Source organism: Cololabis saira, chromosome 8 (assembly GCF_033807715.1).
Source record: "Cololabis saira isolate AMF1-May2022 chromosome 8, fColSai1.1, whole genome shotgun sequence".
Classification (NCBI taxonomy): Eukaryota; Metazoa; Chordata; class Actinopteri; order Beloniformes; family Belonidae; genus Cololabis; species Cololabis saira.
Window position 1 is genome coordinate 21966374 of NC_084594.1, and position 18283 is coordinate 21984656.

The 18283-nt window shown below is 40.5% G+C and overlaps 1 protein-coding gene across 2 annotated transcripts in view; it reads right to left on the reverse strand.

Moving 5' to 3' along the window:
* Positions 1–393: 393 nt before the first annotated feature.
* The window catches only part of LOC133448574 (sodium- and chloride-dependent GABA transporter 2-like), a 76719-nt gene continuing 58829 nt past the window's right edge, over positions 394–18283 (reverse strand). Inside the window, exons 19-28 of one of the 2 annotated variants that reach the window (XM_061727236.1) lie at positions 15579–15711; positions 8735–8869; positions 8524–8627; positions 7967–8091; positions 7114–7226; positions 6875–7012; positions 6542–6644; positions 2390–2490; positions 2112–2282; positions 394–2021 (exon numbers count right to left, since the gene is read on the reverse strand). In XM_061727236.1, the coding sequence (XP_061583220.1) occupies positions 1923–2021; positions 2112–2282; positions 2390–2490; positions 6542–6644; positions 6875–7012; positions 7114–7226; positions 7967–8091; positions 8524–8627; positions 8735–8869; positions 15579–15711 (1222 nt within the window). In that variant the 3' untranslated portion in view covers positions 394–1922. Of the gene's footprint in view, positions 2022–2111; positions 2283–2389; positions 2491–6541; positions 6645–6874; positions 7013–7113; positions 7227–7966; positions 8092–8523; positions 8628–8734; positions 8870–15578; positions 15712–18283 lie in introns of those variants that run through there. The other variant, XM_061727237.1, reaches the window with a different exon arrangement.

The following is an 18283-nucleotide window of genomic DNA, read 5'->3' on the forward strand; positions in this document are numbered from 1 at the left end:
GAAGGGGGATGGCTATGATTGACTAGGTGGACTGGGTCATGCTCAGACATTTCCAGGTCAGGAAGCCCATGAAGGTTCTGGGTACGCCAGTTGCCCCAGCGGAATGAGCTATGGTCAGCCTAGCTCACATTTGACAAGCAACCAGCCTACCGTCCATGTTCTGTAATTTAAAGGTATTGTGACATGAAAAACAAATTTTTCTTGATTTTTTGTGTTTTGTTGGGTGTCTTGACATCAATTACACCCAAAAAACAACGAACTTTTAACATTCAGTGTATTGTGTGCTTTCTGGGATTTTCCGCATAACTGCAAAAACGGCGCATGTGGTTTGGTGGCGGGTCGTTACGTATAGACCCGCAAAATCACCGCCCCCTCCACCCAGCTCCCTGCCTCCTCTCCTCTCCAGCGCACCATAAAGGCTGATTTATGGTTCCGCGTTACACCGACGCAGAGCCTACGGCGTAGGGTTACGCGGCGACGCGCACCGTACGCTGAACCCTACGGCGTAGGCTCTGCGTCGATTTAACGCGGAACCATAAATCAGGCTTAACACGGAGCTGTTTAGAGCCTCTTTTGTTCTAATCACCGGAGGAAAACTGCTAAGAAGACCCGCGGCCACTGACTGGACTTAAGATAAGGGGACACTGCTGCTTGCATGCCTTTATTTTTATGATTGTTTGCTGTGGTTCGCCGTGCTGCTTTTCCGTGCATGCTTCGCCTGTCGCTCCCGGCTTAACTCTCCGACGCCGCTGTGAGCGTATGGTTGGGTTGGAGGAGGTTTGGAGGAGGAGCGGCGCAATGATTGACAGGAAAGGGGGAAAAGGAAGCGTTTTTCACGGTGCAAAAAAACACTGTCATAAAAAGCCAGGAATGGAGTACTAGAGTGAAGTTTTTCTTGTTACACTCTTTTAGACACATTTGAGGGATGTTGGCCAAGACTTTTAATAGTGTTAAAAGCATGTTAAAAATGATGTCACAATACCTTTAAGTAAAAATGGACTCGCTTTTGTTGACTTCCTCTAGTGCTCATTAAATAAACTGAATTTCTCTGTACACTTTCACAATGGCTTCAGCTTTGAAGACCCCTTGTCTAAAACCTTGCATTTTGTGTTGCCTAAAACATTTATTTTGATATTCATTAGTCGAGTACTACTTAAAATGCAACTAAAAAATAAGCAACAAAAATATTTTTTGAACCATTTAAAGTCAGAAAAAAAACATAATATTGGACCTTTTATAGACATTTGATACTGTATCCACATGACCCCACCTTAAAATAAATATTGGTAAAAGAATACTAAATGGTATATATCTTTGCAAACAACCAGGTCAATATATTTTTGAGGAGAAAAATAAAGAGCTTAAGTTATAGTCAGCCTCTATTGGTATAGAGTTTGCAAATGCAACATTCAGATTTGGCCCTCTGCCCCCAAGATAGACAGATTGAAACAGAAAGTGCTTTTGGAGAATAAAGTTGTGAATCAAAGAAATTGAACCTTATCTCCCTAGACTGTCTCACTACAATGCTATCGTTTTTGAATTGCACATAAACGGAACACACCTTTGCACAAATTTGCAAATACTGTAGGTGTTTCAGTGCTGAATTTGGTGTGAATTATTGCTTAAATAGCAAATAAAGCTTTTCTCTTTTTTGTCAGCTGTTTGAAAGAGAAAGTGAGCAGGGTCCTCACAGCTGTTATTTGCAAGTGGCTATGCACCCATTTCTAAAGGTAAAAGAGACAAAAAATGTCCAAAGCAAAATAGGAGGAAAATAAGAAAACTGACACAGAGGGAAGTATCCTTGCAGACAGAAACACTGCTACAGTATATACTTACATACTGATGAACAGGGTGATTACTATTAAATGAGTTTGTAAATTGTTCTCTAGGAAAGGTTTTGTATTTCATTGTATGTGGCCTTTTCACCCATCATTATGGACATGCAATGGAGTATTGTTGCTGGCATATTCCTTAGCCGTAACCGGAAGGTCATCTGCAGCCTGGATGTTCATCTTGACACGCTGGAGAAAATATTCATACCGTCAAAGACTGCAATGGGCAGCAGAAGTGGCACGTATCAATCTGTAGTATGTCACAAAGCATTCACTGACCTGCCAAAAAGTCCCCTTTCCTTTGGCCAGTTTGCAGATCATGATGAGTGGTATCATAGACAGAGATGACATAGCCAGAAACCAGCCAATACAGTAAGCCCACCAAGGATACACATAGGTGTTGTTGAATTTCATTGGGGTGTACCTCATGAGCAGAAAAACAAGGGTCCCCTTGAAATGGGAACAGGGAATAAGGGATATTTATATATATATATAAATAGTTGAATCCAATGGAAATATGGTTTATACAAGCACAATAAATGGTTTTCAGCACTTACAAAGCACATTAGAGGGGTGACATACATCCAGCAATACTTGAACAGAGGCAGAGGTTTGTAACCGATCATGTCCTCGATGTTGCGACTGAAGCGTTCAGCTCCTAAGAAAGAGACACGTTCTTTAACTAAAGGCAGGGCAAGGCAGGTTTATACAGTACAGACCAAAAGTTTGGACACACTTCCCCATTTGTTTGAATGAGAAAGCATGTCCAAACTTTTGGTCTGTACTGTATGTATAGCACAACAAGGTGAGTCAAAGTTTGCAGAGACATTAAAACATCATCACATAACAGAAAAAACTCTAATGGCGCTTTTCCACTAGTACCTACTCAGCCCGACTCGACTCGCCTCGCCTCGGTTTTGCGCTCCTCCGCTAGGGGTGGAGGCGGGTGGAGGCGTGCCGAGTAGATACTTTTTATGTAACTACTCTGCCGAGGTTCTAAGCGGCTGAGTCTGCTGTATCTGACGTCATCACACTACAGGCCACCAGGCCTCCAGGTCAGGGGGTGGGGCCGTCAGACGTTTGAGTCAGGAGGCGGAAATCAGCGAAAGAGCGACTCGCGGCTTCTTGTTAATTTTATTCGACAGGCAATGGCAGCGCAAAAGTCTGTTTCGTGATCCAACTCTGAGGGGCAGATGTTCATAAACCTGGTGGCTGAGGAGAGAATAAAAAGGATCTAGACGGGCGATAAGGAACGACCAGATCTACCAGGAGCTCTGTCACTTCATAGCTGCTGGCGGCTCCCAGCAGACTTTTCAGCAGTGCCAAGACAAACAAACAAAAAAAAAAGTGTTGCCGCTGAATTTTTTCTCACTCTCATTTTTTAACTTGATATTGAACACAAGTCACAGACCTAGCAGCACATATATTATCTACTCCAGGTTCTACATCTTTAGTGTTGTTTTCTTCTCCGTTTAGATCACACAATCAAATACGTCACAGCAGCTTCGCTCCAACCCTCCTACTTCTCATCTGGGTATTATTGAAAATAAACGAGGGCAAGGCGAGTGGAGTTGAGACGAGGCGTGGCGAGTGGAGTCGGGCTGAGTAGGTACTAGTGTAAAAGTGCCATAAATGTAAAGATGCACTTGTAAATTGTTCTCTAGGAGAGGTTTTGTATTTCATTGTATGAAATGGGTGAAGGCTTTTGTCAGGATCATAGTACACATTGCCTCAGAGAAAAGACCATTAAAACATTTGGCCTGGAAAGACATACAATATAAATTCCATTTTAAAATGACAGTTTAAAATCAAAACTTAGCTTTACTGAAAGATCTCTACTTTTAAACTGTCCAAATCTACACTATCCTCGTGTTTGATATACATTTTTACTAAAATCAACCTAAGACAATAAAATACATCATTGACGTCCTTGTGGATGTTTAAAAAATGAGAAAACTATTGAAAACAAGTATTTAGTCAGACACCATTTGTGCAAGTTCTCCCATTTAAAAAGATAAGAGAGGCCTGTAATTTTCATCACAGGTATATCTCAACTACAACGGACAAAATAAAAAAAACAAAATCCAGAAAATCACATTGTCTGATTTTTAAAGAATGTATTTGCAAATTATAGTGAAAAATAAGTATTTGGTAAATGACTAAAGTTCATCTCAATACTTTATTATAAAGCCTTTGTTGGCAATGACAGAGGTCAAATGTTTTCTGTAAGTCATCACAAGGTTTTCGCACACTGTTGCTGGTATTTTGGCCCATTCCTCCATGCAGATCTCCTTTTCGGACTTTCAACTCCCTCCAAATATTTTCTATGGGGTCGAGATCTGGAGACTGGCTAGACCACTCCAGGACCATGAAATGTTTCTTACGAAGCCACTCCTTCGTTGCCATGCTGAAAGAACCAGCCACGTTTCATCTTCAATGCCCTTGCTGATGGAAGGAGGTTTTCACTCAAAATCTCACGATACATGGCCCCCATTCATTCTTTCCCTTACACGGATCAGTGGTCCTGGTCCCTTTGCAGAAAAACATCCCCAAAGCATAATGTTTCCACCTCCGTGCTTCACAGTAGGTATGGTGTTCTTTAGAAAAAAGTTGTGTTTCTACCAAAAAGTTCTATTTTGGTTTCATCTGACCATATAACATTCTCCCAATGCTCTTCTGCATTATCCAAATGCTCTCTAGCAAACTTCAGACAGGCCTGGACATGTACTGCCTGGGGGGGCAAGTCTGGCACTTCAGGATTTTCTCACACTGAACGGATGCTTTAACTCCACATGACGTTTCAAATTTTAAGTTGACGAGGCAGACGTTCGGACTTGTTTTCTAAGCGCAGGTGGACATAATTTGCACAGAAAGGTGAGATTTTTACCGTCGGACTCTGGGAGACAATGTGTAAAATTCCCGCAAATAATCATAAGCGGAGGCATCATTTGACGGCTCGCTGACGCTGCGTCTGCATCGTCTCTCTCTTCACTGGTCATCATGAAGACTGCACCGGGCTTGGGCCAACGTTGCCATGGAGCTGGTGCCCGTTGTTATGTTAGTGTGCACTGCATTGTGGGTAATGTAGTGTGAAGTCGTCGTCTTGTCGAGTATTTTAAATGTGCGCGCTCCCCGCTGGTGAAATGTATTCCGTTATAATTGGACCTAAACAGTGAAGCTGAAACTCACATAATCTGAACAGTTCAAATTCCAGTTCGTGATCTGCAGATCTGAACAAGTTCACGTTCAAGTTCTTTATTTGCAAATATGTTGCGTTCAGTTCAACGTTCTCACAGAAAAGAACGTGTTCAATGAACGCGTTCATTTGAACTCGTTCATGCACAACACTGCACCACATACACATATTGTTGCACCACATATTGTTTCTTTGTATGTAACGAATGTAAAGAAACAAAAAAAAAAGTGAGATCTATCATTTTTTCCTATTTTTTTATGACTGTATCCAAAACAAATCCCAACATTAAAGCTGCAAGCAGCAATGAACGGGCCCTCGCACCCTTGTGCACGTTCAGGCGTGCTGCAGTGGAAGCTCTTGTATGACTTGCATGTAGATTATTCAGGCCTGGACATTTAGCCTTATGACTCCACCCACGTCTCTCTATATCAAACCATTCAAAAGTTATGGCAGAAAGTAGGAACTATCAGATATCGACCAATCAGATGAAGGGGCGGGGCTAATTTGCAGCAATTATGTTCAAGGACTCAAAATCACCCATCACCCACGAGTCTTTATGTCAAACCATTCAAAAGTTATTACAGAAAATCGGAAGTATCACATATCAACCAATCAGAAGAAGGGGCGGGGCTAATTCATGCCAATGAAGGTCAAGTACTCAATACTGAGTCCGATGACACCACCCACGAGTCTTTATGTCAAACCATTCAAAAGTTATGGCAGAGAAAAGTTTTCTAGGGGGCGCTGTTGAGCCATCTTGCCACGCCCATTAATGCAAACCATGAAATATCAAATTTATCACAAGGCCTGGCTTGCATGCAAAATTTGGTGACTTTTGGGGAACTATCAAATATGGACCAATCAGATGAAGCGCTTTTTGGCGTCTAGCGTCGCCACGGTAACGCTTTTGAAAGAGAAAAGTAATGCGCGTCATCGCAGGATGGAGACGCACATTCTGATGTATAACACACCTGGGTGCACGTTACGGTTCGGGCTCTGAAGCGGCTAAAGAAATGGCATAAATTGCGCCAAAATGACGACAATTAATTCAAAATGTTCAAAATTGCCGACTTCCTGTTCGGTTTCGGCCATGGCGCCAAGAGACTTTTCTTTAAGCTGCGACATGATACAGGTGTGTACCGATTTTCGTGAATGTACGTCAAACCGTATTGCGGGGCTTGAGGCACAAAGTTTTCTAGGGGGCGCTGTTGAGCCATTTTGCCACGCCCATTAATGCAAACCATTAAATATCAAATTTTTTTGCGTGCAAAATTTGGTGACTTTTGGGGCACGTTTAGGGGGGCAAAAAGGCCCTCCTTTTGTCAGAAGAAAAATTCCTACAGATACAATAGGGTCTTCGCACTGTAAGTGCAAATTGCACGTGCAAGGGTCCATTCATCGCTGCTTGCAGCTTTAAGTGTTCTTATTATTTCTTTCTTTTTGGTTTAAATTGTACTATAGAATTAAACTTGCCTTGCCAAAAAACGTTTTTCTATTAACAACTGTGTCTTACCATAAATCCATCCAATAGTCACTGACTGAAATATTGCCATCAGAAGAAGCGTGGGACCACTGCATACATAATGATCGAAGATCAGCAGAATGTATGCACCAGCCTGAAATTAAAACATTCAGCACATTATTCAGCATTTCTTTTTGTTTTACAACAATTTAACAATTAAGACTGAAAGCAGTCAGTTTAAGGTATATAAAAAAAAGAAATCAGTTTACATGCTTTCTTTTGTCTATCAAATATGAGACTAGCCTGAGTAGATAAAGATTAGTCTTCACATATTAACTTGCAAATGTCACTAATGTATGTATAAATGTAAGTCCAGCGACTCACGTCTGTCACCAAAAATAGGCTCAACACATAGCTGACAGCGCAGATCATCAACAGATACAGCTCTCTGCGGCATCCCTTTTGGATCTGGGAAGGGTAGACATCTGATAAAGCCGTCATGATGCTTTCAAGTCCAGCAAACTGTGGAAAGACACATACATTTATCTTAGACACAAGTGAACCAGAAGAATAACATTTACGACAGATTTTTTTATGAAAAGATAAAAGAAAGTTCTGCTGACCTGACCGTCTATTCCTAAAAAGATGATCATCATGAAGAAACACACGGACCAGACTTGAGGCCAAGGCAGCAGGGTCACTGCCTGCGGGTAGACGATGAAGACAAGGCCAGGACCTGCAGAGCGAAACCATAAGTGAATGATTTCCGATGACCACACTTCATTTATCTCTTATTTCTGTTACACAGAAATCAGCGTTAAGACTAATTAATGCTTGTTGCTAAAGGGACGATTTCTTGGACAATAATTACAACAGACAAAACTGAAAGTTATTGTAAGCCATGTCTGAAATCACCTATTTTATACTTAAAGGGGACCTATTATGGCATCTAATACCTATTTTAAACAGGCCTTGAATGTCTTAAAAACAAGCTTTTGATTGTTTTTGCTAAATAAATTAAAAATTCAGCCTCTGAGCCATGTCGTTATCTTCCCATTCTCTAACCTCATTCTCTATGCGGGATTCTGAGTGGGCGGGGAGGCTATGATAATGAGGCACTGTGCTGATTGGCTGCCTGACGCGAATGACGCGATACACCGCTACGAAAAAATGGCGGAAGCTCCGGCCGGCAGAGTTAGTTGTGGGCGTGGTTTCACGCATCGCTCCCGTCGTTACATAACGAGGGGAGCAGAATCTGAACGGCTCGTAGAAGCCACATCAGACTGGATGGCTCATCCGGGCGGCTGTACAGACACTGCAGAATTTGGTTGCTTTCCTCCTTCTCTGAGTTGGCAGGCTGAGGGGGGACCACTTTATATATGTTAAAGCAAGAAAAAACGTGTTTTTCATAATAGGTCCCCTTTAAATTCTGAGGATGAGGCATGGCAGTTTAAAAGTGGCAACAAGCATCTATACCTGATTCAGCAACAGCAGAAATGTCAACTCCCTGTTTTTGTGACATGTAGCCCAGAATTGAGAAAATGGCAAATCCAGATATGAAACTGGTTCCACTGTTCAGCAAGCAAAGAAAGAAGGAGTCTCTGCAAATCGAAAGCAAACAACACTGTCATTATTTCTTTGTAACATAAATGTACTGCAAACTATCCAGTATGGTAACAATATTTCATTAAATTAGTCAAATGAGAATAGCTTGTAGCCCTGTCATGGACTGGCAACTGATTCAACTGGTGTCAACCATCTAACGTCTGGGTTGAGGCTCATGTGGAAGATTTGTTGTATAACTTTGATTGATATATGGTGAAAGACGGCTTCTCGAGCAACATGGCTGTGTCCCATACGAAGAAAAAGATACTTTTGAAAAAACTGCTCTTCAGAAACCATTTGGGTCACGTGGCTTAATGCTTCGTCCATTGTTTTTTTACAATCTATTGGTACACCCTTGACGGGTGGCCAGTCCATCGCAGGGCTTCACAAAATACTAGTTTCAATTCATATTTCTATGAAGTGTTCACCTGTAACAGTTGTTGTTGTACTTGTTGTAGCTTCCAAATGTAGTCAGGTAACCCAAACACAAAGCATAGGAATAAAATATTTGAGTTCCAGCATCCATCCACACCTGAAAATGAATCACAATATTTGTCAAAAAATAAATATTTTATAATAAAAATAATAGTATTACAGAGAAAAATCCAAAGCATATTAGAAAAAAAGGCTAATTGGTACCTGAGGGTCGGCAAGACGTGCAGGGTCAGGGTACAGGTAGTATTTGATACCATGGAAAGCTCCTGGAAGTGTGATTCCTCTGAGAAACAGCACTATTAGCAAGAGGAAGGGGAATGTGGCTGTCAAGTAGGTAGCCTGCGTTAAAGTATAGCATAATTAGTTATCAAAATGAAGATTTCACATAGACCAACAACTGTCAGTGTTGAGTCACACTATGTTGCTGCTGTGTCAAAGGCACAGGACCCATTGTTCAAATATGTACAATAATGAAATAATCTAATAATGAAAATGTCACCATGACCAACAGCTATCAGCGTGTTGAAAAGTTCCCTGGAGACACAGACAACATAAGACATTATCAAACAAATCAGAACTGCTTTTGATGCCAAGCAAGTGTTAGGAAACCACTCCTTTTTTTTATTTTGTAACAACTACATACTCCTTATTCAACACAGTAGAGACTGTAATTGTTCATATAAATACTAATGTTATGTGATCTTAGGTAACCCACAGGTGCAAAAAATTATGTCACGCTGCAGTAGGCAACTATGTGGCACAAACAGGATCCATTCCACAGTCTTGAACATCCACTGAATCACCAACACATGAGAGTGTATTACCGCTGAAATTAAATCCCACCCTGGGGGGAAATGAATGAAGTGAGACTGGTAATCCAACCCTTTTCTTTTGTGCTTTGACGCAAACAACAGAGGGAGTGCTCTGACACCTTCACAGATAGATAAGCCATAAGAATTATAAAGATGTTATTATCTTTATTGCTCTTAACAGTTTCCGCTCTTGGTGGTGTTTCTCATGGTTACAGATAATACAAAAGTCAAAACACAACAAATAATTCAGACAGTTTTTGTCGATCCAACTGTCCTCAGCATCGACAAAAGAATAGAAAGAGAATCATATATATATATATATATATATATATATATATATATATATATATATATATATATATATAGAGTATAAGCAATGGACTGCTACAAACTTTGTATTTTCCATGTATTGTCACGCTGATGGCTGTTTTGCCTTCAGCGTTAGTGTTTTATGATGCTTTAATTGCATGTTTCAGCAGGTCTTAAGTAATCACAACCACATAACACTTTCTTTCTTTTTCTTTTTTTTTTATATTTTCATCCCAATTATTTCCCATTTTAACACCCAGTGCTCCTACCTAAGTCGGTCCTGGGCATTGCTCTCCCACTGCCAACCCAGGGAGGGCCCTGCACTGAGCTCAAGTCCCCTCCTTACTTGAAGGGTGAGCAGACCACTTCTTTTCACCCAACAAGGTGGGGCTTCTCTGGCCGGAAGGATCATGTTATTCCGGCCAGATCCTCCCCACCCCATCGGGCACCCCGGCTGGCCAGAGGGGGCAGGGTATAGCTGCATGTTTTTGTGAGGGTAGCTCACATTAGCTACCCTTTCACCAACCCCACCCAGGGTGTTGGTGTGAAGCATGGGGGGAAGTAAACACGCCCTCAATACCCACAACACCTTTTTTTGGGGGGGAGTTTCTAGTCTCACAAATTAGTAGCATTCTTAAAGTTACATAAAAACAAGGCATGAACCTAAATTCTGGTAGATGTTGTAATATGATGCTGTTATGTTTCGTATGAGGCTATATATTATTACCCTTACACATGTGAATTAAACCTCATTCACCAAAAGTAGAGCTGATTTTATTAGAATGCACTGAAAAAAGGGCAGATGTGCACACGTGAGCAACAAGTATTGCCTTGGCAGCAGACTGAGAAAATATCCTGTGGATGTCTGGGTTTTTTGACTTCATGCCAATATATTGCCACACCTTGATTACTAAGCACAAATAGAGGTATTTGGGCAGTTTCAGACCAGTTATGATCTGAAACAGATTATATATATATATATATATATATATATATATATATATATATATATATATATATATATATATATATATATATATGTATATAAAATTATATACATGTATACAGTACAGACCAAAAGTTTGGATACACTTCCCAATTTGCTTGAACTAGAAGGTGTGTCCAAACTTTTGGTCTGTACTGTATATATTATTATGGATGTCCCAATCAGGTTTTTTTGGCCTTGATCCGGTTCTGAGTCATTTGATCCGCTACTTTCGTAACACGTAAAAAAAATGAACAAATGCAAAATAAATGGATCCAAGTTGTCCCCAATTTTTATTTTATTCACCTTATTTTATCATTTTGTACTTAAACAGTGCAGTTCTCTTTGAGGTAGCTTGAACAACAAATTAATAATTGTGCAACTATTAACTGGTAAAAAGAGTGCAAATTTAATCATTCATTTTAATTAAATAAACACAGCAGCTCAACTTAAAATACCCAACAGGCAGCAACAGTGTCATAAAGTAAGGCCAGTAATGTGCTTTTTAGACTTCTTTAATTCTTACTGTCCTTTTCTGGCGTAAAGAATAAAATGTTTGTGTTTAAAGTGACCTACAATCTTCTTTGCGGTAGCCAGAGTGTCTATAACACTGGCATGCAAAGTTGGCAAGAATGCCCGACACAGCCTAGGGCATTTTTCTGAGTGCTCAGCTTAGGGAGACAACAGAGCTTTGTTGGTTGTTAATCACCATTGTAACTAAACTTAAGTTATTTGCCTCCGCTGTAACACTGCTGTGCGCATGCGCAGATCAACACAAACAAACAACTTGGAACTCACTTTACGTAAGCCCACACTCCGCACCCCCCCTCACCCATAGCTTTCTTCATATTAGCAACGTTGTCGCGCAAAATTACATTGAGCCACTTGTTGATACACCAGTTGTTTAGCATTTTTTCCATAGTCTATTTGATGCGCTGATCAAATTAATGAGAATAAAATATATATCCGATCCCTGATCAGATGCAACATATAATTTCGATCACGTGATCGGATCGCGACATCCCCAATAATAATAATAATATATATGTATATATATATATATATATATATATATATATATATATATATATATATATATATATATATATATATATATATATATATATATATATATATATATATACATTTTTTTGTCTTTGTTTCATCGCAGCTATTTTCTAAAATCAAAAAAGGTCATTTTATTTTTCATCAATTTACTCTCAGCACTACTTCTTAACATCTTGACGAAAAAAAAACACAAATGTAGAATATTTTCCAAATGTATTAAAAAAGAAAATCTGAAATATCACATGGCCAATACGTATTCAGACCCTTTGCTCAGTATTGAGTAGAAGCACCCTTTAGTGCGAGTACAGCCATGAGGCTTCTTGGGAATGATGCAACAAGTTTTTCACACCTTTGGGGATCCTCTGCCATTCTTCCTTGCAGATCCTCTCCAGTTCTGTCAGGTTGGATGGTGAATGTTGGTGGACATTTTCAAATCTCTCCAGAGATGCTCAATTAGGTTTAGGTCAAGAATGGTCACAGAGTTGCTCCAAAGCCATTTTAGCTGTTTGCTTAGGGTCATTGTCTTGTTTGAAAGTGAACCTTCGGCCCAGTCTGAGGTCCTGCACTCTGAAAGAGGTTTTCAGCCAGGATATATCTGTACTTGACCGCATTCATCTTTCCTTCAATTGCAACCAGTCGTCCTGTCCCTGCAGCTGACAAACACCCCCATAGAATGATGCTGCCACCACCATGTTTCACTGTTGGGAATGTATTGGGCAGGTGATGAGCAGTGCCTGATTTTGTCCACATATGCCACTTAGAATAAATGCCAATAAGTTCAATCTTGGTCTCATCTGACCACATAATCTTCTTTCTCATAGTCTGGGAGTCATTAATGTGTTCTTTGGCAAACTCTACTGTTTGTAGAGTTAAGTTTGGCAAACTTCATGTCTTGGACTGAAGAAAGGCTTCCGTCGGGCCGCTCTGCTATAAACCCCCGACTGGTGGGGGGCTGCAGTGATAGTTGACTTTGTGGAACTATCTCCCATCTCCCTACTGCATCTCTGGAGCTTAGCCTTGCCCCAATTCTGTCTCTGAGCTCTTTGGGCAGTTCCTTCAACCTCATGATTCTCATTTACTCTTTCATGCACTGCGAGCTGTAAGGTCTTATATAAACCGGTGTGTGCCTTTCCTAATCAAGTCCAATCAGTTTAATTAAACGCATCTGGACTCCAATAAAGGGGCACAACCATCTCAAGGAGGATCAGAAGAAATGGACAGCACATGGACAGCTATGAGTGTCACAGAAAGGGGTCTGAATACTTATGACCATGTGATATTTCAGTTTTTCTTTTTAAATAAGTTCGCAAAATGTTCTACATTTCTGTTCTTTTCTGTCAAGATGGGGTGCTGAGTCTACATTAATGAGAAATAAAATTAACTTTTTTGATTTTATCAAATGGGTGCAATGAAACAAAGAGGGAACATTTTTAAGGGTTCTGAATACTTTCCGTACCCACTGTACACACACACACACACACACATATATATATATATATACATATATGGCCCCTCATCCTAATCCTCTTATCCACCAATACTTGTATTCAAAACACTAACTATTAATAGAAAGTCTTGAGGAAAGGAAACACTGCTTTATGCCTGCACAGTTATGCTATTAACCTCTACACATGTAGAGCACAGCAAGTTATCTCAAATAGTGTAGCTTTAATTTTGCTCTTCACTGTTAATTTGCCACCTGAAAATTCACTTACAGAAGCTTTAAATGCCTGAAAATCAAAATCATTTATTAGTCATGCCTCTACGTGGAACATAAAAGTTTTGACTTAAATGGCACCAATTCATTCTATCTGCATAGGTGTAACCTACACTGGGGACAGGGAGGGACAAGCTGCTATTTCTGTGTTAATCCTGACGTTAGTTCGTTAGGTTAGTTTTATGTTGAATATTTGACATATAATCACTAAGGATCCGAGACGGTCTCATCAATAAACTACCAATTGAATGAAACAATTTTTCTTTTTAACAACCTCCGTACCATCTGACCAAGTCACTCTAAACTCAAGCGAAATGCTGTACTAGAGGAGTCTAATAAAACACATTTTTGCCTTAAATTTGAGGACTTGTTTTTATATGGGAAAACAATGTTTGTTGTTGATTGTCCAGTTGGTTTGTTTTTTAATAATTTTATAACCACTAGACCTAAACATTTCAAACTTATGCAAAATTGTAGGACTCAAATAGAAGTATAAGACACACGTCTTTATCTTTTGTTTGAACATTTATTATATTTTATATTAATCTATATATTGAATAAAAATAATTCATGCAACATTCTGCATGAATTCTGTATGGGAATTATGTCCTGGTAAAAAGAAACAAAGGGGAGACAACAACAGAAAATCTGCAGGAAGATGACATGAAAGATGGGAAAAGACATCTTTGAAAAATGATTGCGAATGCCACTACCACTGTTGAGAAAATGGTCAGATAACGAAGGCAGCAGATTATTGTTTAAACCAGGGGTCACCAACCCTGGTCCTCAAGGGCTGGTGTCCCTGCAGGTTTTAGATGTTTCCCTGCTTCAGTGCACCATGATACAAGTGACTGTGTCATTAACAGAATTGTGCAGCCCTGGATGACAAGCTGATGACGATGATTCATTAGAATCAGGTGTGTTAAAGCAGGGAAACATCTAAAACATGCAGGACACCGGCCCTCGAGGACCAGGGTTGGTGACCCCTGGTTTAAACGATTATAAGGAGGCAAAGCTCATATAAAATGCACGAATGTATGATGATTCAGTAGTATTATAGCACCACTATATCATATTAATGAGGCCAAAAACAGCTGGAAACTAAATTTGAATTACTTTAGATTGACTGACTAAGTCACATCCAGTGCTGCCAGAGTTGTGGAAATGTACAAAAAGTGTTTCGATTGCACTTTTGCGACAAACTTGATTATCGAATCACCTGAAAAACCACTTTGTAAAAGCGTAAAATAATTTATTGTGATATTTGGGAGATTTTTTGAATTAGAGATGTTTCCCTTGCCATTCGTTTACACGAAAACGGAGCTCAAAGTCACCAAAAACGATCATTTCTGAAAACTCCGGCCAAAGTGGAGATTTTCAAAAACTCAGTTTTCACGTTTGCGTCTAAACAGAGGAAAATGGCTACTTGGGCTTCAGAACGTCACATTATGCAACAGAAACGTCACCAGCGTCATGTGTGCGACCTGTGTTTACAATTTGTTTGGCCACCATCAATATTTTCTTGTATTTTACCTGTTTTATATTCTAAAGTCACACTTAAAAGTAACTCCACTTCTCTGTCACTCCAAACGAAAGACTCTCGTTCCGTCTTGGAAGTAACTGGCAGTCCATGCTGATTTATGGTTCCGCGTTACACCAACGCAGAGCCTACGGCGTAGGGTACGCGGCGACGCGCACCGTACGTAGGCTACGCCGTCGATTTAACGCGGAGCCATATTATTCAGGCTTCACACGTGTCATTTGTTGACGTTTTTTTCCAGGACTCTGATTGGCTAGCATGACTTTATGCTTCTTGTTACACTGCCCCCTGCAGGTTTGGCTGCTCATAGCACCCCTTAACAGCATATTTATGCGGGTTCGTGTAAACGAAGAGATTTTGAAAACGATCTTGTGAAGACGATGGAATTTTTCAAAACGTAGAGGGGGAAATATCCGTTTTTGTAAATACCTGGCTATGTGTAAACGGGGCCTTAAGCTTGATTATGGTAATGTTGGCTTTTCAAATTAGGCACATAGTGGTGAAAAAGACTGTGACTTTTAAAATACTTTAAAAAGTTTTTTTTATTATTTTTGTCAAATAAATAATGGATGATAGTGAATAAAGTATGTGATGTACACTTGCCATTTCAGCCTTACCTTTCCTGTGGATCTCACTCCCTTCCAGACACAAAAGTAACAGGCAATCCAGGACAGAAGCAGGCACAAAGAAAGGTCCCAATGTATGTTTCCCAAGGCTTCTATACCAGTTGATATATTTAACACTCGTTTTCTGAAAGAGATTGTAAAGTTAGTGTATGTGAACAGTCATTTAAAACAATGGCCCTTTTCAATTCACAACCCACTGGAATAATTAGGCTGCTAGTCACGACTCCCGTGCCGCCACCACCTCCACCCCCCAAACTGAAAAGAAACCTATTCTAATGCAAATGTTTCTATAGATCAATTGATAATTTACTTCTGCTTAGCTGAATTCGGGTTGCAGGGATAGCAGCCTAAACAAAGAAGCCCAGACCCCCCTCTCCCTGGCCACCTCCTCTAGCTCCTCCTGGGTTTAACAAGCTATTCCCAAACCAGCTAAGAAATATAATCCCTCCAGCCAGTCTTGTGTGCCTGTTTGGGCATACCGTAAACACCTCCCGAGGTGAGATATCCAGGAGGGGTCCTAAGCAGATGTTTGAACCACCTCAATTGACTCAATTGGTCCAGCCCAACCACTCATTATATGAAGTTATTAAGTGAACATTAGTCAAGGTCAGAATGTAAATCCACCAGTGAACAGTTTTACCTTTTGGTGCAACTCTCACAACAGCCCATTAAAGAGTCCACATTACAGATATCGCAACAATCCTTCTTTTGACCTTCCACTTAATTCTTTTTTCATTCATGAACTAGATCATAAGGTACTTAAAACTCCTCCTCTTTATCCTAGCAAGGGTATAGAAGTGGACCAGTGTGGCATGGTCCACACTGGTCGGAACGGAATCCACATTGCTTCTTCAGAATCTGAGGTTCCGCCATCAATTGGATTGTCTTCCCTCCTGCACCCTTTTATAGACCTGGAAGGCTAGGGAGGGTGAGGATTGTGATGCTCCAGTTATTGGAACATATCATCTTCTCTCCCTTCTTAAAAAGGAGAACCACTATCCCCGATATCTGTGTGATGTTGCAGAGATGTATCAACCAAGACAGAGCCTTGAGGAAGTCAGGGTGGATCTCATCCATTCCTAGAGCCCTCAAAGAAGCTTTTTCACTAACTCAGTCCCCAGTCATAGGGGAGCCCACCGCAGAGACCACTGACATGTTGTTGGGATTGAGAAGATCTAAATGGAGAATTAGAAACCCCACTGGGTTTAAGGACTAGCCCCATGACAGGCATTGACAACCTTGTGGCTGCAACTCCGTTCAGCTGCCTCAACAATGGAAGTACGGGACAGGACCATTCAAACTCAATGTTCCCCAACTCAGTTGAAGGTGGATGTCTAAGATTCTTCTGACAGGTTCCTCTGCCAGATGCTGCCTCACTGTACATTTGGGTTAACCAAGTCTGTCCAGCATCTTCCATCCATCTGATCCAATTTGCTACCAGATAATAATCGGTTAACAGCTCAGCTTCTCTCTTTACTCAGGTATCCAAAACATACAACTGCATATCCAGCCTAAAGTGTCCTGGCGGCACAATCATTTCTCGACAGCCTTATATTCAAACATGTGTTCTTCATGGACAAACTGTGATTAGTGCAGAAGTCTGACAACAGAATAACACTCGGGTTCAGATTGGAGGGGCTGTTCCTCCAATTCATGCCCTTCCAGTTATCACTGTCATTGTCCAAGTAAACACTGAAATCCCCCTGCAGTCACTTTTAGGCTCCAAGGGTTTTGGGTACTCTAAACTGCCATTTGGTGTGTAAGTGGAAACAACAGTTCCCTAACCTGGAGGTGTATAGGAAGGTACCCTCTTGTCTGTTGGGGGTAATTCATGCGTAATACCTCTCAGCTGTGAATCAATAAATAATCTCAATCTGTGTCAAATACCGCTCACCATAGGCAACTCCAGTTTGGAACAAGGTCCAGCCCCGGCTCGAGCAGATTGATTCTAGAGCCCATATAGTGTTTTGATGTGAGCCCAACTATATCTAGTTGGTACCTCTCAACCTCATTCACAAGCTGAGGTTCCATCTGCATCAGCAAGGTGATATTCCATGTCATAAGAGCCAGTGTCCGTGACCAAGGGTTGGGATGCTGAGGCCCATGCTGTTACCTGGCCCACATACGATTCATATGGCCCCTTATGCAAGTGACAGGAAGGTGGTCTACATTGTCATTAACCCGTAACCCACAGTAAAATGTATTATTTCAATGTTATATTATTTTTTATTCACTAAGATCCCCCAGTAATTATGTTACAACCTTCATGTGTCCCAATCCCCAGGTTTTCAACCACTGATTGAAACTAGTTACAATGTGTGGATTACCAATACAGTTATAGGGATGGTAGAAAAAAATAAAACAGCAATATTTTGTGTGTGGAGAGGTCTCAAAAAATAGCCAACAAGAAAAAAAAATTGCAATTCAACCTTTTTTGTTGACTATCAGATGAAAATGTCTGATTCTGAAGCACAGCACACTTTTCAGGGCAACATAAGCTTGATGTACTCTATGCTTTTACAATTAAAGAGTTTTATTAATCTTTAATACATGTGTTTTCAATTATTCTGGCTGATGAAATCCTATGTGAGTGTGGAGTAGGAGCATAGGTACACTGTGTTATATTACTCTACCACCCTTTTTGGTGCAACTTAAATATAGCTACCCATTTAAGGCTTAAGGCTTTTCTCCCACTA